Below are 22,640 nucleotides of genomic sequence, written 5' to 3'. Positions count from 1 at the left end.
TCGACTCGATATAGGGCCAGTCGCAAGCTGGCCGTACCGTCATCGTGCGCGGCTCACACAGCCTACGATAGATAGGGGTGAGCCGTAGCGACAGTCGCGAGTGCAAAGCTGCGCAGGGAGGCTTGCGCGCGCACGGACACCCGCGCAGCTATAGCAGTATTATTCAGCAGCAAAAGTTTACTGCTGCTACTACCGTTGGCGAAAAGCTCGTTCGCCCGAGTCTCGGTGTCAAGCACTCCAAGTATACCCACAGTCCGAACCGCATCGCGATTCGCGAGCACAAAATCTGCACCTGTCTCGCGATACGAGCAGCTCGAGCAAAGTTAAAATAACCATTGCAATCGAGTCTTTATTAATTGTTTGTGTCTCATTCTCGAGTCGATCCGGGCAGTGAATTTGGCCCAGTTGACAGATACGCCTGCATTTTTTGCGCGACAACGTGCGCCAAGAGTTTCGCGAGCTGAACCAAGCTATAACCTGCAACGTGCGCCAAGTGTCGAGTGTGCAGCGTGGCGTTGTCGGATTTGCTTGGGCAGTTGGTTTAGAGCTATGTCGGAGCTCGCTGCTTCCGGAGCGGCACGATGACTCGCCTGGCTCTCTCGACTGAGCAGCCGCATTCAAAGGGCCAATGGCTTGCGACGAGCAGGATAGTTCAGCGATGACGAGCGAGCGTCTGCAGCATCGACAAGCCAAGCAATCTCCGCAACGTCGAGCGAGTGAAAGAGTGAATATGAACTCCGCTCGTCGCCACAACAATAACAAAGTCGGCTCAGCAACGAGCAGAGTCTCGTCCCAGTCGTCCGTGTCGTCTTGCTCGTCGTCGTCTGCCTCGTCGTCTCTTTCGTTCTGCCAGCCGGACAAAAACGACTCCTCCTCCTTGAGCTGCAGCTTCGACAGTGCGGATCTCGCTGCGCTTTCAACGACCGCCAGCTGCAAAATTAGCCATCGAAACGATGACAGCGTTGCTCCTTCTGCCGTTCCGACGACGGCTATAGCGACGTCTGCTCGTCAGCTGCGTCCTAGCAAACGAGTGAGTATGATTTACCTATTAGAGCCGCAATGCTTGGGTTGCGAATCGAACGGAAAAGACAAAAAAAAAAGTAAATAGCTGCTGCTTCGTGCGCCAACATTATTGTCGTAGCTATAGCTGCGCTGCCAGTGCAGTAGTAGTAAGTCTAAAGTTATAGTAGTATAGTAGATGAGGTTGTGGGTGAGGGTGACGAAAGCACGAGAGCTTGACGTAGGCGCTAGGCGGCTATGACGGCCTGACGAGCGATGACGATGCATGTGCAAACGGATCACATGGCCCCTTATCTCAATGAGTAGTTATATATATTGGAGATGCACTTACAACTTTGGCCTCGCTGCGCAGCTACTTTATTTTCCTTCTCTATCTTTTTCTGTTTTCTTTTTTTTTTTTTGCTTCGACCGACTCGCTGGTTGCTCGTCCAACTACGACTCGTTGGTGCGTTTCGCAGCTTTATCAAGTCCGGCGGTAGCGGCCAAGTCTTTAGCTAAAATCCGACACGGGCCAATCGACATTTCTGTCACGTAGCGTATTATAAGCCATATCTCACGCAAGCTCGGGACCGACGTAGTTGGGCTGGCATTATTTTTTACGATTAATCATCGCTTTGCCCTCTGGCTAGTGCCTTTATCACTATCTCGTGTATATGTATGTGCTAAAAGTCGGTGCGTAGAAGCATACAAACGAATCCAACGAGGAAGTTCGAACCTCGTAACCTAGTTTTATCAGATAACGCGAGCCAAGGCATATATACACCCTTGCGTATAATATATATATATACTGCATGTGTGCATATGGCTATATAGGAGTAGCAGCTCGTAGTAGCCCCCCATACACCCATGCGCTGACCTGGAGTGCATCGACTGCTGCTGCTGCTGCTGCTGCTGAGTAGTGGGTAATGCTGCGCACCCCACACTGCACCTACACCTAAAACCAGTACCCACACAGTCGCGTGGAATATTGCAGCTGTGAGCTGCGACGAACTGGATGCACTGCAGCTGCGGCAATGCTATCGATCAAGCTGGTCGTTGACATAAATGCGTCTATTTTTAATGGCCCAAAACTCTACATCTTCCTCAACATGCAAACAACTAATTCAACTGCTTATCTTTTTTCACATTCAAAAAACATACGAGTTTTACTCATCCTCTGAATTTTCGTTCATTTCCAGTATGCAAAGGAACGTATATATCTTTCAATTACCATGCAAACTTTAGCATGTTAACTTCCTCCAGCATTTGACATTTTCGTTTATTTATTTATTAGCTTAAAATAACTTATTAAGCGGTCGCATTTTCACGATTTCTAAAAGCTTTTGTATTGCTGTGGCTTACTCGAATTTTATATGCACTTACTCGGTAAAACTTTTTATTAGCTCCTAGAGCGTCTCATATAAGGCGCAAAGATGTGCTGTTGCTGTACTGGTTAGATTTTCGAGAAGTGAGAACTTGTGAAAAAGTTTTTTATATCTTTTTTTTAACTCTTTCCATTTGCGGATTTTTCTGATTCTGTATTTTTGATAAAATCAGATAACATTAAAAATAAATGAAATTTCTGCTGTGATTCATCAAAAATACAAAATGTCCTGTATATTAACTCAAAAAAGGAAATCAACTGAGAAAAGCATCTTTTAGTCCAAAAACACAATTCTATTAAAATAAATTCTGAATTTCATCGGCGGTAATAAAGAAATATGGCACATCACTAATTCGTTTACAGTCGTATTTTAAACAAGCAACCAGTTAGTAATTCAGTTATTAACATAATTTAATTGTACAAGACAAAAAGGTTGCACGTGTACTAGATTACCGAAGCTAAGTATTACTGCACTAGCCACGTTTTCAGTTTCCAATGGTTCTAAGTTGAAAGTACCTTTTTCTTTTTGCTACTTTTAATCTCATGTGTTGTAAAAATTGCATAAATATTGTATGTAAATGATGTGAATATGCTTTCACATGAAAGCACGCTGACAAACAATTGATTCAACGAATAACTCGTGCATTAAAAAGTATGAAATTGTTTGAATTTTTGAGTAGGTTTTTGTTTGAGTTTGGGCTTCTTAAAAATGCCTATGAAAATGAATCACAGGCACAAAGTACGGATGTGATAAAAAATGAGCTTTTTGCAAGTTTGATCAATTGTTGGGTGTAAAGTTGAATTTAAATAATCTTTGCCATCTAGACAAATGTACATAAATGTGTGCGTATGTGTGTGTGTGTGTGTGTGTGTGCTACTGGTACGTCGGAGACATTAAGTAGGGCGAGTTGGAAAGAGAACGGCAGTACGTAGAGAAGCTAGCGGGCGCACGGATAAATCGATAAGTTGTCTTTAGCAAGCCCCTCCTCGTGCACGCGGCCCTATAGCTTTGCCTATTGCGCTCGCTGCAGAAATATGTCTGTGTGTATGTCTTACGTACTGCACGTATCCAGAGACGCAGGCGCTAAGCTTTCATTCATGCTTACCTACAGCTTTTGCGCGCGCGCGAGCGACAATATGCTCCGCATTGCCCGGCTAGTTTATACTTGTCTCTATGCGTGCTTTACGTCCATTCGCTTTTTTTTTAATATACCTCTTCTTGTGGAGGCTTCGCCGTAGCTCACTGCCTTTGTAGCTCGATGCTGCCTTGGTGGACAAACAACCAACTACATTATATGCACAGTCAACTGCTCCTACCTACCGTATATGCAACTGCGCATTACCAATTCCTAAAAATTACATCTACCCATGCATTTAACAAGTAGAACGAGTGCGAGTTTCAACTGGCGCTCCGTCCACATGCTTACCTGTCTTTACCATTCATTTTAATTCAATTTTTTATATGTAAGACAAGTTTTTCTAATTCTCTATTTAGTCATCATATAAGGATTGGATTGGTTGCATGGAAAATTATCGTCGATCAATTAACAACGCACGCACATGCTTATAGCGCTCAACAGTACACAATGAATAATAATTTCATTGACCAAAAAATAGAACATATTCATTATTTTAGCATATATCTCGATGTATATAGATGATTATAAAAAAAACTGTTGCCGGTTAAATTTAACCGTTTAAGCTGGCAGACCTTATTTTCCATAATAACCGTATGTTCAATTTCATAAAATCAGTTTTATGTTCGTTTTTGTCTACCTACCAAACGTTGAAATCTCTCAATAGAAGAAAACTTTCTCAGTGCCGGTATTGTTCTCCATTGCGAGGTTTTACGGTGTTTACGAAATTGTTCGATGGATCATTCAAATATACTAGACAAAATAAAACAAATTGGCACCGTTGCATTCTCAAGTTCTCGTCAAGCATTCTAAAAGTTGTATGTGATAAGCAATAAGAAAGTTGCACTAGCGCCATACTGATTTTTCATTTCTACTGTTTGTTTATTTAAAAAAAATGATGTTGCTCGTGTGATAAATAACAAACGTAGAATCAGTAGTTTTTCCTCAATAATAAAATTTCAAAAGCGAAAAATCAATATGGTTGTGCTAAAACTTTCTCATTGTTCATCATTTACAACTTCCTGAATGCCCATGTTTGCAAAAAACCTCGTATTCAGAATATATAAAAGCCGCAAACTTAGATGGTCCAATTCAACGGTCTGTGTAAACTACAACACCAAATTTCCTTTTTTTCTGATAATCACTCATATATATTGACGTGAGAGTAATGACAATCACTTACTACTCAATGCGATCGTGACGTGTTTATTTTGTATTACACGAATACTTATGTCAAAGTCGAAGTAGTTACTTGGACGAGAAATTTTACAACGATAATATCGTTTCGATTTATTTCACGCAAGTTAGTAATGCAGTTGATCTTAATACTGGATAACGCGATAACGATTTCTTTTTATTGCTTCTCTCTGTACTTGCTTGAATTTAAGCTGGATAGCTTCATTGATTTCGCGATATTGTATGTGCATCGCCACACGATATTTCAATCAATTACTGCTATTGTTATAAGAATACTATCAAACATTCTGGGCAAAGAAGAAATACAATACATATTTGTAGACAAGTGAGAAAACTAATTTTTTCTAGTGCATCTACAAGTTGTGAGATTTCTCCATTTTATGGCATCGAGAGTGAATACAATTACTTCAGGTGTTAATGTTGTTATATTAACTTGTTCTTTCAGCTAGGTCAACAAATATTTAAAGCTCGTTTTTTTCATTACTTCTTCGACTGTTTGATCGCGTTATATTTCATTCAAAAAATGAAAGTAATTGTTATTTATGCAATAAGTATGATATTACGCACAAATTCGAGGCATTTTACCGTAGATCAGTATTCAAAATCGCGCTTTGTCCACGAAAAAATTCCTGAAAATAGTAACTTACGATACAAGTACCATAAGTAACAAAATTTTTGTCATGGCGAAATTATTATAAGGGTCGGAGCGCAAGCATGAGTATCATACTCAATTTTATTATGCATTTATGCAGTGAGGTGCTTTTTACTACCAAATAAAATCGACATTTTATTTTCCTATAACGTTTAGTTATTCAAAATGGTAATAATAATAATAATAATAATAATAATAATAATAATAATAGAAAAAAACTGATAGAATTTTTATAGTCTGAACACGTCAGCCCTGTAGTAAGGAATGGAAAAACGAGAGCAAATGTGAGAGGTTACTCGAATATAATGTAGGTTGCAAAAAAGTATTAAATGTGAGAAAAAAGTGTGCATAGATTGTCGAGGCGGCGCAAAGATAAGAATCGGGAAAAGTAGTTTTCTTTTCTTCAATTTTTCACTGGAGCATTCGCCATCGCCATCGTCACAGCTATAGAAAGGGAGCTTGCTCTGGTCGCTCTTTTCTCATTACCTAGCTCATATAGCTTGTGGATATAATACTCAGTTACACACGCGCGCTCAGACTTTTTCGCACGTTTAAGGCAGCGAATACTAGCGAGGTCTTAGGCGAGATTTAGATAAAGAACTCGATAATCTTTTGAGAATAAATCAAGAGGAGCCATTGTATGGTAACGCAAAGAAAAATATCATCGTGTACTAATTTAAATCAATGCGTATAACGAGTTAAAATTGTTCAAGGATTGTAGGGATAATAAAAACAATTCCTCGATTAAATGCCATTTCGGTAAAGTTTTAGCCTTAGAATACGTGCATAACTGTACTTACTTGAAATGAAAGATATCACAAAATTAGTACCACAAATGATGTTTTCATCACAAACTTTTTATCTCGATAAAATTACGTTCAATCGGTTGACCATTTCATCGAATTGAAGTGGCGTTGCACCAAAGGCTCGAAAGCTCTATTTTTTGCCAGTCGAATACATTGAAATTAAGCATCACGTCTTATGAATCGTGCAGAATATTAACCGACCCAGAAGGGGTGAAAAATAATACACGAAAGCTCATACCGATGTATAGTCGTTTTTCTTACACGAGAATGAGGAACATTTCCAATTTCCGAATGTTCAGCCAAATACAGATGGCGTTGATACATCTCCAGAGGTCTTGTTTTTCTCTCTGGGCGCGTGTCTATTTTAAGCTCTTCGAGCAAGCACGTCATACACAAACTTATCATCGTTTCGGTGTAATAGTACATTTAGACAGGATACTCTTCACGATTGTGTACTTATTTCGAGTACATTAATTGCAATGAGTTTCGTAACACGAAAATTTGATATTTTTGCATGTCCACACGAACGAAAACAAAGTCTTGACCTTTTTGGTAAGTTAAATTTTTTTACGGTGGACATGAGAATTGGAGAAAAAAAAGATGGCTCTCGCGTGCCGAAATACGGGATTTGCAGATCTCCACACGACTGCAACAAAATGTAAAATACTTCCTCGAAGAAAGTCTAATTAGCGTTGTTACCTTTATACTCGTACGTACGTACTGCAATATACATATGTATCATCATTTACTAAAGTGGGTCAGCCGCGAACATCTTCAGCGAGCTCTTAAAACTTTCAAAAAGTCCTGCCTCTTGCTCGCCTACGTGTGAATGTGTATTATACAATGTGTGCAGTGTGTATATACAATATTCACACACGATGTATGTGTATAATGTTGGAACCGTCGCTGGCGTACGCTGCGCGCGATGCGATTATCATGATGTAATTTATAAGCATAATTAAGAGCCACCGTGTCGGCCTGGCACGACCGAAAGTAAAATCAAAACCTTGCGGCCACGTAAATGAGCTGATAAAAACAATTATGATTTTTCATGATTTTCTTTAATAATGCAAGCACAGCACATTACTAATGAGATTCTGCCTATTAAGTTCATTGGGTTTATTTAATAGAAAGTGTCATTGTAGTTGAAATATTCTTTAGCTCGTTCAGGCTAAAATGTCAGACTACGCGATGAAATGCAAGCGAAATATGTGCATCAAGAAATTATGCACGTGTGCAGAGGTCAAAAAGCTCCCAACTTTGTCGCGCTTGCTCCTTGCCAATTGTGCCTTTTATAACTAGTGTTTATTTACCCGAGCAAGAAAAACGTTTTTTTTTCTTCTTTCTTCTCTTATCGCACTCTCTCGTGCCTCTCACGAGATACGGTCAGCGCTATATTTTCTACTAATTGCTAGCATATTTAGTTAGCTGGTGGTATTTTTCAAGGGAATGCAGCACACGTCGAGCCGTGAGAAAAACATTGTCAAAATTTCATCTGTTTGGGTGCCCGTGAAAATAGTTGTGATTAACTTTTCAAAGAGTTTCGGTTGACTGCTTGTCGCATCGATCGCCGAGAGATTTTTTTTTTTCAACGCTGGCATTTCTCATTTTACAACTATACTTTCTTATTTAGTATTTTCTTATCGCAAGTCCTGAATTCTAGTTGGATAAAGAATAATTTCTTAAATTTACCTGGAGGACAGACTGAGGCACTTGAAATTTGCAACTCACGAACCTATGCTCTGTTTACTTCAAACATGGTTGGCATTACTTTTTATTCCGATCAACTGCAAGTCTCGTTCGAAAGTATGTATGTGAGTAAAATGTATAATTACTATGTGGGAGAATAGATAGCACACATCCATTATGATATTATTAAGGCGCTTAAAAAACATCATATTGTAGAGTCACGTGGCATGATTAACAATCTGACTATTATAGGAGATCACGCGTCGAATTTTAGCAATTCAGTCGTTCAAAATGCCACCGCGAGCTCTATTTATTACGTACGTTATTTATCACATGCATTTCCTACGAGCAGAGAGAAAATTGTTGGCTGCTTCGTGCGCGAGCGAAATTATAATGAACGCCGAGAGCTATAAGTTGGCCAGGCCCACGAATCGAAATTCGAATGTGCAAAGCTCTATTAGAGCTCAATGGGCATTTCTCGCGAGCCTCCAATTCTCTGCTGTACCATACAATTGAAACGATTCAACGACAGATGCTGCAACGATCGTACAGAGTAAAAATTGAAAAAACCAAGGTCAAATTGTTGTAAAAATTGCGCCGCCTAATCGAGCTAATCGAGTCGATGGGAATGGAAGTAATTTGCACGAAATGTTTAGGAGCATAGCTCGCATGAACGCTCGATTGCGTACGACAACGACAGTCCAACGCCGAGAAGCGGAGGCAAAAAAAAAATGAAACGATCGAGTCGCCTCTCTCTAATTCGCTATTACGTTCAATCGTCAAATGCCATTAAATGTGCCATCACAATTCACGACGAGCCTCGTATAATCTGCCTAACGGATGTATCTGATTATTTACGGATAATTTGCTCGCGCAAAGTAATTCGTGTCTTCCTCAAACTCTGTCTTAAGGAGTACGCCAAGTGCAATGAAAATTCACTTTTCCATGCAATACGCACAACTTCTGCAACTTGTATGTATACAGTCGACTCGTAATACGCGTGCCGAGTAGAGAGAGATCACATGACGAAACCCTAAACCGCTAAAGTAACGACTGAACCTTTTACTTGCTACGATAATTCACTCGATGCTTCGAAATGCGTTTTGTACCATTCATTATCATCGGCAATCGGTGAAAGTTTATATTCCTATGGTATATATGCTCAGGCGTGCGCACGCACACACATGCGCACACACATACTCGAAAGAAGCCGCTGCTTAAAAGCAATGATCATTATGTATATGCATAATACTAGTGCGTATATATTTACTCGTGCGTTTCGACGGAAGAAAAAAGGCCTCTAAGGACGCCTTTAATTTAAGAGAACGATGTGCGCCGCTTTTTATAGCTTTTTACGACTATGCTCGAGTGTCGCAACTCTTGTCGTCTCTCTTTCTTTCTCGCGGCCGTTTTTTCGATCGTTCGCCGCTCAAAAGAATAATTAAAGGTGTTGTTTTAGAAATCTTTTGTCACACACGTTGTATTTGAGTATTTCAAGTGGACGCTGTACGCCTACTTAATACGATAGGATAAAGTCGGAGGTTGTCGTTGACAGCTGACTGGCCATCGTAGTGGCTTATCGCGATTCCTCGTTGAAATTCAACGAGACGATACGCGCGTGCACACACGCATACACAAAAGAGCGAGTTATTTCTCTCGGAGACTCGAAATTGCTATCCTGCAGCGGAAATCACGAGAGCAGTACTCTCTATTAAAGTATATAAACCTTGGTTGCTTCAGTCGAAAGGCGTCTTAGGCCGCAAGTGCTAGATATTTTAACAGCGTGTCAATTGTAACGAAGCAATAAAATTAGCCGCTTATCGAATAATGCAGCCTATACGACGTGCTATAGTCGCTAACATCCGCCATAAAAACGTACAGAATTCACTTATTACAAAATCTGCAATACTTTCTCCTAAGATTCTCTCTCTCTCTCTCTATCTCTCGCCGCAGCGTCGAGTCTGATTTTGCACTCAACTCGCCTCGCTCACTCCAGTTCTTTGCGGAGCACGTAATCCGATCGACATCGCAGCGCTCGAGAATCGTCACAATCAATCCGCTCTCGTACGTGCGAGCAGAGAATGCAGTCCCTTTTGCAACGCGTATTTTTACCTCGATGCACTTTACGCATAAACCTAAAACACCTATAGAACAGCTGATCGGGGAATATTTTAATTGACGCACCTGAGCCAGAGCGTTCGAAATTTCGCGCGCTCCTCTGACGCAAATTTACCTCTGCGGCTCTCTCGTCGCTCCGCACTTTTTTTGCCTTCGCAAATTTCTTACCTTATTTGCCTCTTTTTTTCTCCACTCTGAGGCCTGCTCGGCTCGCATTTCTCCTAACCAATAGCATAATGTGCACCTTGAGCTTGTTAAAAATAATAAAGGAAATGTTTATCTCGGGAACCGCTGCAACGAGGCAAAGTAAAAAATGTTTCTATATTTATAAATAGTTGAGCAATTAAAAACACGTGAAATGTCTCGTTAAAGTTAAAGTATAATGGACGAATTTTCGTGCAACAGAGCAAACTTTGAGCTATTTCAGGTGTAATTTATCGCGCATATCAAAAATCGCCTGCATATCTAGCGAGGAATAATAATGCGAGAAACTTTCCATTCGCCGACGTTCGTACGTGTAGCATCGAAAAAGATTTCACTTTGACTTACTAAACGCTCTCCATCTACCCTAATGCCTTTTTACGTAAACAATACATGATTGTCTAGATATTATGAATTGGTCTCGCAAAAATAACAACTTTGAGGATTACGCGTGCGATCAGAGCTGCTGTACTTTTTTTTTATATTAAATTTTATATCATACGTGAACGAGCTGAAACATCGCCGAGGGAAATCTGTCGGTCTCTCTAGACCGTAACATTGTCGTCGACGGTGTTATGCCGCGAAAATGCAAATTCACCTTTTATAGCGCTCATATATGTCTCGTTGCGATATCAAGCCATACCAAACGCAGCTTCCTTCTGCGCAAATGATGCTAAAAATGGACAAACGATTTTATTGTTATTTTAGCATTGCGTGTGCGTGTATGTGTGTCATGTAATATTTATAGCTTTTCTAGTCTCAGATTGTATCTGCTCAATGACTTTCATAAAACATCAATTGTCTTCGGTAATTTTTACGAAATTTTCACGTATTGAATTTCTTGAAACAAATTTCTTTTTTCAATAACAATGACATGAAATAAATGAAAAATTAGCTAACACTATGGTACCAAAACATCGAGTTTATAATGACACGAATAAACTGATTAATCAGGCTACCAAACCACCAATGCTTGAAAAAATCTCGCATACTTCACTAGTTTAATTTCCTTTTTCATACACATTAGAGGCTTTGGAAGGTTGAAACTATTGTAGTCCTACGAAATGTCATGGCTCAGCGTCCAAATAGCCAAAATAAAAAGCTCGTTGCGAGTTTCCCGATCAAATTGCTGTACTATGCTCAAGCAAAAGAACATTAAAACGCCATCTGTGCTTCATTATTCGAGGCTGTGGATCCACATGTTTATACTGGCTTATGCAAACTGCAGAAAGTCATTGTTTTTCTTGCGCAATTTTTTTTCTAAATGAACTTTTTCTTTCACTTTTTTATCATATAGACAATGCATAAGCAAATTCATTCATTAAATCATGTTATGAAAATAACGAACGTTAAGTGTATTTTTGAATATTCTTATTTTACTACGTTGATTTAACTTATAAATTTAATTCTTCGCAGACGCTCCAATTTATATTCAAGTAATGCAAGAAGCAAATTCAAGTTCTGTACAAAAATTGAGAAAAAGAGATAACATTAATTTTTATAATTTATAGATAATAGGATATGTAACTTTAAAAGTTATCGTATAAATCGTTTCGCATTATTTTGTTTAAAATGATTATCATTGTTATAAAAGAATAGAAATATAGTTTAGTGCGCGGTACCGTGCTATTATTACAGAGTTTGTGGCAAAATTAGTAAAAAGGGGTTAAAAAATGACACGATAAGTAATTTAAACTAAACGAAAAAAAGTTAATTAAGTAAGAAAGCAGCTTTTCTCAGAAGAAATAAATAAATAAAAAAATAATCAAAAATTGGTACGAAATAAAATATAGTTGGTATAATTTGTCGTAGGATTCGGGTGACTGTCTTCATTTGTTTTTCGCCCTCAGGCAATCCAAATATAATTATAGAATCCATCATCCAAGGCTGCTTAATTCAGCTCATACACATGCAAGCTCTTTATCGATAAACCATCCCCGCAGCTAATCTCTCTCCTGAAAATGAACAAACATTCTCGTATACAATGATGTTGTTCAATCACAAAGAGATTGAACCTATGATGAATGAGGCATACATTTTTATGCTAAGTTTTTTTTTGAAAATTTAAAAGATATTGAATTTATCGTAAGATATTTTAAGAGAAACATAAATTTTAATTAGAAGGGAGGTTCTTGTTACATGTGTGCAAATTACGCCTGCAACATATGTATTATTAGACTGTCCTCGTTTTCCCGAATCTTGCTTCCATGCTTTCAAAATTTCTTTTGAACCAAAAAACTCCAAAACTCGTAGGTGCGTCTTATTATTATTTGACCGAACTTGTAGTCGAAAAGTTATCCTTATTTTTCAAAAATTCTCTGAAAATGTATGCGTATTCTTTGGCTGATTCCTCTGAATTTTTTTTCTACATTTGTTTATTTCGAAATAAAAAATCCCAAAGGTTTGTAATGGTGATAAAAAATTTAAATTTATAATTGATGGAAACTCTGTTAGTGTTTTGAAAATAACTTTTTTAGTACATAGTTCTACAGCAGGTACGGTAAAATAATTATGTGGAAGGGCCGTAGCTACAATTATTTTAATTTTTAGGTTCTAAAAAAGTTTTAAAAGCACGGAATGAGGTTCCTTGCAACCATGGGAAATTATGGATACTCTCATATGGTTCATTATTTCAAATCACGTCATTACGTGTCTTGGTATCCAAACTTGTGGAAAACGAGAAAAAAATTAAAAACCAAGTCGGTACTTCGTCTCATTCGATGGAATACTGCAGTTCTAAAATGACCTCGAATTACTGCCAAATTGATTTATTAGTGAGATAAACATACAACATGTCCCCTCTGTGACCTGTCCTGAACTCAAAATTGCTTTTTTTCTCTCAATATATGTGTTTTTACAAAAATCCAATATTATTCCGGAACATAGACCCTCTGCTATACATCTCAAGTAAATTTTTTATTTATAAGTAATAAGTGTGTCCTATAATTTTGTGAAATTTCATATCATTTAAAATATAGGACCTGTTGCTGCGCTAGTGAATCATTTTGACCTCTACAACTCCACGAGGGCTATGCTTCGCTACGCTAAATAATGTGTCCCTTTCGAGTATGATGAAGCTGAAAAAAATTTAAGGCTTTTTAGAAAAATACCACTGGGAAAATTTCCCGATTTTTCCAGTTAAAAATGTCTTCAAAATAGTTATTGAAAGAAAACGGAAGTCCATATCATTTATAGCTTACAGGAGCGATATTGGGGTTCAGAGTCTCGGCTTTCTAACTATTTTTTCATGTACATCGGATGGGCATCAAAAGGGAAAAGTTTCATAAAAACCCTGACGCTGTTGATACGCGTCGGCGCAGCGTTGACTCGACTATTTTTGTATCTTGTCGGTGCACGACGTTTATTCACTGCTACATCAGAGTCATGGCAAAAAAAAAATTAGAATCTAGATTAGTAGAACTCAGGACTGTGATAAAGTAAATGACAATAGTATTACTGGTACGCGGGTTGGGCGAGTTAGAGCCCCTACTTTAAAGTAATTACTATAGATTAACATTTTCGCACTGATGCAGAATAAAACGAAAGCGGGTATAGATATGTGTGAAAAAAATCAAAGTCAAAGTTTAGCTGGGAGCAGCGAAAAGTAGACGCTCGTGCGTACACGCGTATACACGTGCGAAGCTCGAAAACGGTTGGGCGCAAACATATGTCGGTTATATTTAAAAGGCTTTTGGGATTAGCTTCATCAGCAGGACGTAGAAAAATATTTCCGCTCGTCTGGATAACAATTGATGTGCATAAATGCAAATGTGTATCGTAGCTGCGAAAAGCATTATTTATCTTTTCATAGAAAGGAGAGAAAGAAGAAAAGTTGGCATACGGAAGCAACGCAGGGGTGAAAGCTTCGCAGGCAGGCAAATGACGTTGTTACGCGCGCTTTGTCCGTTGCTTTATTCATGCAGCCGGGGAGAGGCAGCTCGAGTCATGGCTGTAATCGCGTTCGTCCTCGGGGCTCGGAGCGCGATGCAATTTGCGTGTGGCGCGCTACGCATGAGTAGCACAGCTGCAGATTCAAGGTTTTCTCGGTACGCGGCCGACGAGCATACCCCACCCCGTGTGCAGTCTCGGCTGTATATGCGCCGTGGCGAAAAGAGCCGCGAGCCGTTGTAGCAGCAGAAGTCGGCGGCCAGTGCACGCCAGACGCCCGGAGCTTGCGATCGCGTTCCGAGCTTCTCTCTCTCTCTCGACAGATATATAGCACACGAGCGCGCAACAGATGGCCTCGAGCGCCACGAGCATGTCGTCCACTCGCGCCCTGCTCGATCTCATGGTTTTTCTGGACGTGTGCCGAGTGTACCTGGACACGAGGTGCACGGCTCGCTCGGTCCACCAGACGACGGCCTACGCTCGGCCGGCCCTCGTGCTCGGCTCGAGTCGCGGCCAGAGCCAGCGCCAGCGCCTCGGGGCCTGCACCCTCTGGGCCATCGTGACGTTCGTGCGCACCGAGCCGGGCGCCGCGGACTTTTTGCGCTGGTGCCAGGCCTACAAAGTGCTCCACCTGCACTGCGAGCCCGACGAGCTGGGCCGCGAGCCCGAAAGAGGTCGAGCCTCCCTCGGCGGCCTCGGCAGGAGGATGCACGGCTTCGAGCGCAAAGTCGTGCGCGCCCTGCAGCAGCTCTTCTACAACTGCGCCCCGTGTTTGCCCAGTGCCAACGACCTCGCCGCCGTCTAATATCCCTCCTCGCTCCTCGTTAGCTTTTCCTTAATTCGGTGTCGTGATTTTGAAGCATAAACCGATACAACTTTAACTCGTTTTTCGTCAACTATATAATGAGCCGGACCATTTGCAGTAGCGGTAGAAATCAAGGAGCCGCAGCAAGGACAGCGGCAGCGTCGCCATGTCGGACGTGGCCGAACGCAACGAGCAGGCGGCCCGCTCCCTGGCCCTCGAGCAGGCCTACGTGCACGACGTGTACGAGCAGTGCGCCGAGCGCACCCTCCATAGCCGGCCCCGGCCGAGGATCCAGCAGTTTCTCGAAGAGCTCGAGCCCGGCGCCCTCGTCTGTGATATTGGTAACGTATACCATGCTTGCTTCATTCGCTTCTCCTATTCTTATGTCGCATATTGACGCCTGTAACGCGACGAATTTTCATTTCAACGCTCGTTTTCCGTCCGAGAGAGAAAGAGCAAGAAAAACGAGTAGTAAAGCAAACTAATTAGTCAGACGCCCGTACCATAAAGTGTAGTAAAAGAAAGTAAATGAGAGTGACAAAAAAGTGACAAAACATTCATGAATCTTCAAGTAAACGCAAGCACTATAGAATAATTTTTTAATTTTTTTGTACTGCCTATAAACAAATACGAATAAAAAGTAAAAGTTGCTCTTTCTCGGTGTCATGTGTTGCGCGCAGATGCAGCCCACGCGTCAGCTTTTCCATCGTTGTTTCAAATATTGTTTCATCCGCAGATAGCTACTTTGCTCTTTTTCCTTCTCTCTCTCTCTCTCTTTTATTGATATATGCAAGCTTGTATAGCATACGGACATTGTTGTGACGCAATATAGGCTTACTCTACTAGCTCGGACTGTTCGATACAATTGATGATCGATGTAGTACGTGCGTCGCGCTACACGCTTAGAACAAGGCCACCTGCATGTGTATATATAAAGCCGAGACGATGACTTTGTTATCACTGCACTCTTTTATGTACCTATGACATCGTCCCTTTTAACGCGATTATTCACTCGAGCTAGAGGCAAGAGTGTGCATGTTGGCTAAGGTCAGCAACGTTTGTGCGTACATGGATACAAAATCGCATCTGCGTCCTTAGCTGCCCTCGCACATTTCTTGCGCGTTACTAATTTGTCATCTGTCAAAAACGAATGTCATACTTTTTTACAATATGCACGATTCGATTTTTTAACAAAATGTAGTTACTGCAGTCGCAAACAACCGCGATAGTTTAGTCGTAGCGAGCAAATGTGTATAAAAACGTCGAAACATGATCAACAGGTTGCGGCAATGGGAAATATCTCAAGGTCAATCACAACGTGTTCAAAGTGGGCGGCGATCGATGCAGAAAATTGGCGGAGATGGCGCGCGATCAGAACCGAGGCCTGAGCGCCGGAACGGCCGCCGGCCAATGCGAGCTCATGACCTGCGACAATCTGGCCCTGCCGTTCCGCGACGAGAGCTTCGACGCGGTCCTCTCGATCTGCGTCGTGCATCACCTGTCCAGCACCGAGCGTCGCGTCAGGGCCCTCAAGGAGCTGGCCCGCGTGCTGCGCATCGGTGGCAGGCTCATCATATCGGTCTGGGCCATGGAGCAGAAGCACAGAAAGGTGAGTGGTGAAGCTCGCGTGTCCTCGCTTATAATATAGCGTATCAACTCTTGTGCTTATTTTTGCTCTTTAGTTCGAGTCGCAGGACGTTCTGGTGCCGTGGCCGAAAGCCTACTGCCTCAGCTCGGCCGGCGGCAGCCCGATCAAGCCCCGAGGCTTCGTCTGGGACGAGCATCAGCGTCAGCGAGACAGAAACGGCCAAAGTTCTTTGTCGGGCAAACGGTAAGCAAGCTCGTTCGACACACGTATACTTACTCGTAGCTCACTTTTGCTCTGGCTTTCCAGGGAGAAGCGACGAGGCAGCAAAGTCGCAGCCAACAAAGCCTACTGGATCGAGCCGATCTTCAGCCCGTCGCCCTCGACGAGCAGCAGCCTGTCCAGTCCCAACGAGACCTGCTACAGCTTCTTTCGTCGGGCCCTGCAAAAGCTCGCGGGTGGCCGTCGCAACAGTCGGGCCTGGTTCCTCGACAACTGGCAGCAGCAGAACGGCGCCGCCGCCGCCAACGGCAACAGCACCAGCAGCAGCAGCAACAGCAGCCACAGCGGCAGCAGCAACGGGCCCAACGGCTACGCCCTCGAGCACGGCCACGACGAGGAGGACGAGGAGGACGTGGACGACCTGCCGATCGAGCTGCGCCGCTTGGAGGACCCTCTGGGCGTCTCGCTGGGCGTCAGCGGCTGTCGGGGCTCCGATAAACGGGATCGGCTGCGACAGCAGAGCTCCGACAGCAGCGGCATGAGCGCCAAGTCCAAGAGCCTGAGCAGTCTGCACGTCGAGCTGCAGCGCAGCGACGACCTGGTGCGCTCGAGGTCGAGTCTGCCGCTGCCCACGAGCGGCCAGGCCTCCTTCGACGAGCAGCAGCAGCAGCAGCCCGATCAAGCCTCCAAGCCCAAATTGGTCAAGCAGAAGCAGCACCTCGCGTTCGACGATGCTTGCCTCGACGATCTACCCGAAGACACTGCCATTGACATTCGCCTGAGCGCTGCCGACGACGAGCAAAACTCCACCCTTCAGGTACGGCTGCTAACTTTTTCCAATGATTCTCGCCGAAACTAATCCTGCCTCGCATCTACTTTTAGGCGTCGTCCAGCAGCGGCATCTGCTCGTTATTATCGGCCTCCTTATCGGAGCTACCAAAGACGATATTGGTGTCCTCGTGCGAAGCCGAGCCAGCGGAGCAGCAGCAGCAACCGCAGCAACCGCAACTGCTCAATCCACTGAGAAACGTGTGCAAGCAGAGCTCCATGAACGAGGAGATCATGTCGTTCGAGCGGCTCAAGGAGCGCGAGAGCGTCCACCGGAATATCATGAAGCAGGCCTCGCTCAACGAGGAGCTCATCTACAACACCGAGAGGCGGCCCACCCTCGAAGCCCTGAGGGACAGCATCTACTCGGCCAGCGCCTCGAGGCGATTCCAACTCCTGAAAAGCGGCCTTACCAATCGCATAAGACAGTCGACGACCAACATCGAGAAGGTCTCGAGCGCGGCCATCAAGAATGCCTTTGTCGGAATACTCCAGGTAGGTCCCTACTCGCTTCATCGTTCTGACACATTGTCCCTGCGGCAGCAGCGCATCATCGTTGCTTTCCCTTTGACAGAGCTGGAAATCGACCGAAAGCCCGACGGCGACGCCATCGACCACGACCACGAGCGTCGCGAGTGCCATGAACAGCGCTAGCGCCGGCACTGGCCCGCTCGGCGCCGATCCGAACCGAGCCGCCTCGCAGCCGGACACGCCCTTGACGAGGCAGCCGATCGACTGCCCGATCGAGCGACGATTGTCGCGCGAGGATGGCTCGGACTCGTCCAAAGACTCGAGTCTGCAGAGCGACACGAGCGTCGACTCGGAGGACAGCTTCGCCTCGGTCATCTACGTGCCGAAAAAGTCGTCTTCGCCTCTGCTCGGCGGCGAGGCGGCCATGAACGCGTCGCCTCTGCCCTCGGCGGCGTCCAATTTGCAATTCATCGCCGCGTGCAGCGCAGCAGCCGCCAGCTGCTCCGTCTCGTCCTCGTCGGCGCCGCCCTCGCCCAGGCTCAAAGACGCCTCGCAGAGACTCAAGATGATGAACAGCGCTTGCTCGCCGCTGCTCAAGCAGCAGTTCCCGGCCACCTCCAAGAGCCTGCCGCCGACGAGCCCACCCGGCTTGTCGCCGAGGATGCTGAGTTTGGCCAACGCGAGGCCTTTTTTCCCCGGCAACGAGTCACCGCTCGCAGCGCCAGCCAGCGCCGCTCCTCACAGTTTGGCCGAGCGAGTCGCCGATATGAAGCGAAGCTTCGACGCGAGCCTGCCGCGCCAGCAGCTCTACAGTCGGCCGGAAATATTGCCGGTCAGGAGAATGAGTAGTCTCGGAGCTAACATGACATCCATGGCCAAAGTTACGAGCGACAAGTCGGATAAAAGCGAGCTTACTCGTGTGCAGATGACAATAAATAAAGAAACTACTATGGACATGCCAACAGAAATTAGTATAAAAAGAGATACGCCAGATTGGAAACAATCAGAAAATGTACAACCTCATCGGTCCAAAAGCAGTGAAGAAGGAGGAGGGGCGTCAGAGGGTGGTGCTGAAGAGGTGACTTCGAAAGCCAAAATAAACAACGACGAAAGCTCGGGAGAAACGAACGACAAGTCGAGCAATCGCTCCTTGACTAGCTGCAGCGAAGAAGAGGAAACACTCGGCAGTCGCAAGGCTCGACTGAACCAAATTAAAGAATTGCTCAAACAAAAGCCGGGATTCGCCGCGAGAACGAGACCGGCTTATCCTCTGGTGCGTCGAGCCTCGACGGCGAGCGGCAAAGCGTCCGAGGCCCAGGCCAACAGTAAACTCCTGCCGAGGCTCTTGTCGCTCGAGCTGTTCAACCCGGAGACCGACGACCTGGACAGCGACTCGTCGGGCCTGAGCTCGCCCGAGTCCTGCGGCAGCGTCATCAGCGTCGTCGGCGACAAGAAGAAGACGGCCAGTGCCTCGTCCAACAGCAGCGCCAGCGCCGACAAGCCCGACGACGCCAACTCGGACAAAGCCAGCCAGAAATCGACCTCGAGCGCCGACTCGGACTCCTTGGCGCAGGAATCGCGCGAGGATTCCTCGTCGCGACCGATCAACGTTTTGGCGAAATCCGACGACCAACGACTAGCCAAAAACGACATCGACAAAGCCATGGAAAATCTACTCCTCCAAAAGAACAAGGTCAAACTCGACACGGTAATTGCATTCTTTCCTTTTCTTTGCCTTGTAACGCTTGTAACGTAACACAAAGCAACGTTACAAGCGTTGGCTTGCGCACGTTGAAATAAATATTGAGTTTATTTAAATGGTATAATTGGTCGCGCAGAGTGGAATTGGCAGCAGATCGGGAGTCGGTGCTTTGGACAGGCACATATCGCCGATCGAGAGCACCTGGAACGAGGAGTGCAGCAGACAGCTCGAGGATCTGCGAGATCGTCTGGGCGAGAATCTGATCCAAGACATCGACCAGTTCTGTCGCATGAGCCAACTGGCCGACGCCGAGCACGATGGCCCTCTTGCCAAGTAAGTATGGGCAATCGATCGAATCCGAAATTCGATCCAACTCGATTACTCAACTGGGGTAAAATTGCAGGAAACAGACGAGGGCGACGAGGACGACGAAGCGGGCCGACAGCGATCACGACGCGACGAGTCTCAGCAGCGGCAGCGACAATCAGAGGGACGAGGGTGTCCAGCTGTCGCATCAACGCAGCTGCGGCAGCGAGACCGACTCGGCCTCGTTCGACGAGCCGCCGGCCACGACGAAGCTGCCGAGCGGCTCGCTCAGGTCGATCGGCGCCGGCAGCCCCCCGCCCCATCTGGGCCGCAAGCATCGGTCGATCGAGTCGAGCGACATCGGCGACTCGATCGAGCACACCATGAGCAGCGACAGCGAGTCGATCCGACGGAGCGGGGGCACCTCCTCGACCGCCAGCCTGGCCACCACCTCGTCGAGCTTCAACGAGATCGAGCGAGCGGCCAGAGCCAAACTGCCTACGGCGGTGGCGGCGGCGGCGGCGGCCCAGCTCGATCGAGGCCAGCAACAGCAGCAGCCCCGGCTCAAGACTCGACAGGAGCCGAGAAAGCAGCAGAAGCAGCTGAGCAGCAGCGCCAGTCGCAGATCGGCCACGAGCAACGACGGCACCCTCAGTGGCTCCAGTTCTCAGGAGTCCCTTCCCTCCGATCAGATGACTTATCATCAGTACTATCACGTGTTTCGCGAGGGCGAGCTCGATCAGCTGATCGACAAGTACGTGGAAAATTTACACGTCATATCCTCTTATTACGATCACGCGAGCTGGTGCATCGTCGCCGAAAAAGTACAAGTTTGGACCATATGACTCGTTGCGTTTCGCCACATGAATCTATATGTCTGTCTTACACCAAAGCCATACGTTCGACCAACAAATGTACTTAGTAAAAGGTCTCCTTCTTCGCCATCTTCAACCTCGATCATCCATCCTGAACATTCATGTTCATTTCAATCGACGAGCTTATACATCGGCAAATATACATTTCGCCATTCTATTAGTTTTGACAAGCTGTATCTTATACTTTCTATCCGCTGTAGCTTATCAGCTGTATCTTATACGCACTATCCGCGTGCCTATATTATTATATAATATATGCATAAATCATATTTGTCAAAGAGATACGCGTCGCCACAAAAATTCTTCGTTACCTCCACATATTTTATTTTTTTTACTCCATTTGCTGTGATATATATTTTATTGTTATAGAGAATTCATTATATATAAAAAAACCTTTTGTTATCATTCATTCAACGTTTACACAGGATGAGTGTTACATATGAACGTGAAGCGAAAAAAAAATTTTTTTCGCTCCACTCTAATATGTATGCAAAAATACATATTTTACGCATGTAAGTGAAAAGTGCAAAACAAAAAAATTCTTTTCATCATTACGTACGAAAATTCGAACAATTTATAACTTTTTATAAAATGATAAGAAATCTATTTATATGTTAAACTATGGAACAAAAATAAACTGTTTCCTCGTCAAGAATCGGAAAAATCGTCATTAATGTTGAAAAATCAGAATCTATGCATAAAATTCTGACTGATATAAAGGTATGGTAAAGAGAGAAAAAAATTGTTATATTAGTATTATGAAATAATTGGAAAATTTGAATATTACAAGGATTTTTAACACACTCAATCTCATGTGTTAAAAATGATTGTATGGAGAGTGCCACAAATAGATGTACTCAATGAAGATTTAAAAAGGTTGCAGTCTTATAAAGGTTCTGTATTTATTGTATCTCATCAATCTATTTACTGAAGAAACAATTTAATTATGTTATATTATCACAAAAAACATATCATTTAGAATAAAATACTATTGCTTTGACTAGAATGTAAAATATTTATTAATATCTGTGGACATCAGCACCAAATGACGTAAAAAAAAGCAAAAGCTCCAATACTTTCTTGTACATATGTAAAATAAATACGATAAAAATATATTAAATAAAGTAAATAGTAACAAATAATGCTCAGCAGCAGTAAAAAGCGCACATTTATATTTTTTTCAATATTATGTGGGTAGGTAGTTAATGAAAATTTTAATTTTTTGCAAAAAGCAAAAATATTCAATTATTTCAATATTTTACGACAATTCTCATGCGCTTTTATGATGTTAATGATGATAAATACTGCTGTATCTATTATATGTCTCAAATTATATTGCATTTATGCGTGTTATCTATAACTATGACTATTATACATATTTATAAAAAGTATTATAAGGTTGTTGTTGAAGAAAAATGTATTTGTTGAAGTGCAAAAATATTTTACGATTTTCCAAATTCAAAAGGTGATAAACTTGAAATTGATTTTCAAAAATGTTTGATACGATGTAGACATTGCCTTCTAAACAAGTTGTACAATTTTTTTATCAATGCATAATTTGAAAATAAATTATTAGAGAAATGTCAATAAAATGAACCAATATGACTACAGTTAAAATAAAGATGGTGTTTTTTTACTAATAGCTTAAAATCCAATTAGATGTATAAACTATTAGTGCCACGAACTAAAGCTTTGAAGAGTTTATGAAGTATGTCGAATAGTAGTTTTTATTGCAAAGACGATAGAACAGTCTTATAAGTAAATTCATTTTTCTAA

The 22,640-nt window shown here is 43.4% G+C and overlaps 1 protein-coding gene across 2 annotated transcripts; it reads left to right on the top strand.

Annotated features, from left to right (window-relative positions):
* Positions 1 to 205: 205 nt before the first annotated feature.
* On the top strand, positions 206 to 22,298 carry LOC106652961 (mucin-5AC-like). Of its 2 annotated transcripts, none has more exons than XM_023462592.1 (9): positions 206 to 1,030; positions 14,997 to 15,216; positions 16,156 to 16,484; positions 16,558 to 16,706; positions 16,770 to 17,499; positions 17,565 to 18,005; positions 18,085 to 19,689; positions 19,820 to 20,016; positions 20,087 to 22,298. In XM_023462592.1, the coding sequence occupies exons 2-9, from the start codon at positions 15,042 to 15,044 to the stop codon at positions 20,832 to 20,834; spliced, it is 4,374 nt and encodes a 1,457-aa protein (XP_023318360.1). In that variant the 5' UTR covers positions 206 to 1,030; positions 14,997 to 15,041; the 3' UTR covers positions 20,835 to 22,298. The 2 variants fall into 2 exon arrangements, with proteins under 2 accessions (XP_023318360.1, XP_014227656.1); XM_014372170.2 differs by having other exon boundaries at positions 14,994 to 15,216.
* Positions 22,299 to 22,640: the final 342 nt, after the last annotated feature.

Source organism: Trichogramma pretiosum, unplaced genomic scaffold, assembly GCF_000599845.2.
Source record: "Trichogramma pretiosum strain Unisexual culture from Peru unplaced genomic scaffold, Tpre_2.0 scaffold8, whole genome shotgun sequence".
In the NCBI taxonomy this organism is placed as follows: Eukaryota; Metazoa; Arthropoda; class Insecta; order Hymenoptera; family Trichogrammatidae; genus Trichogramma; species Trichogramma pretiosum.
The sequence above is the reverse complement of the archived record's forward strand: the minus strand, read 5'-3'. Positions and strand labels throughout refer to the sequence as shown.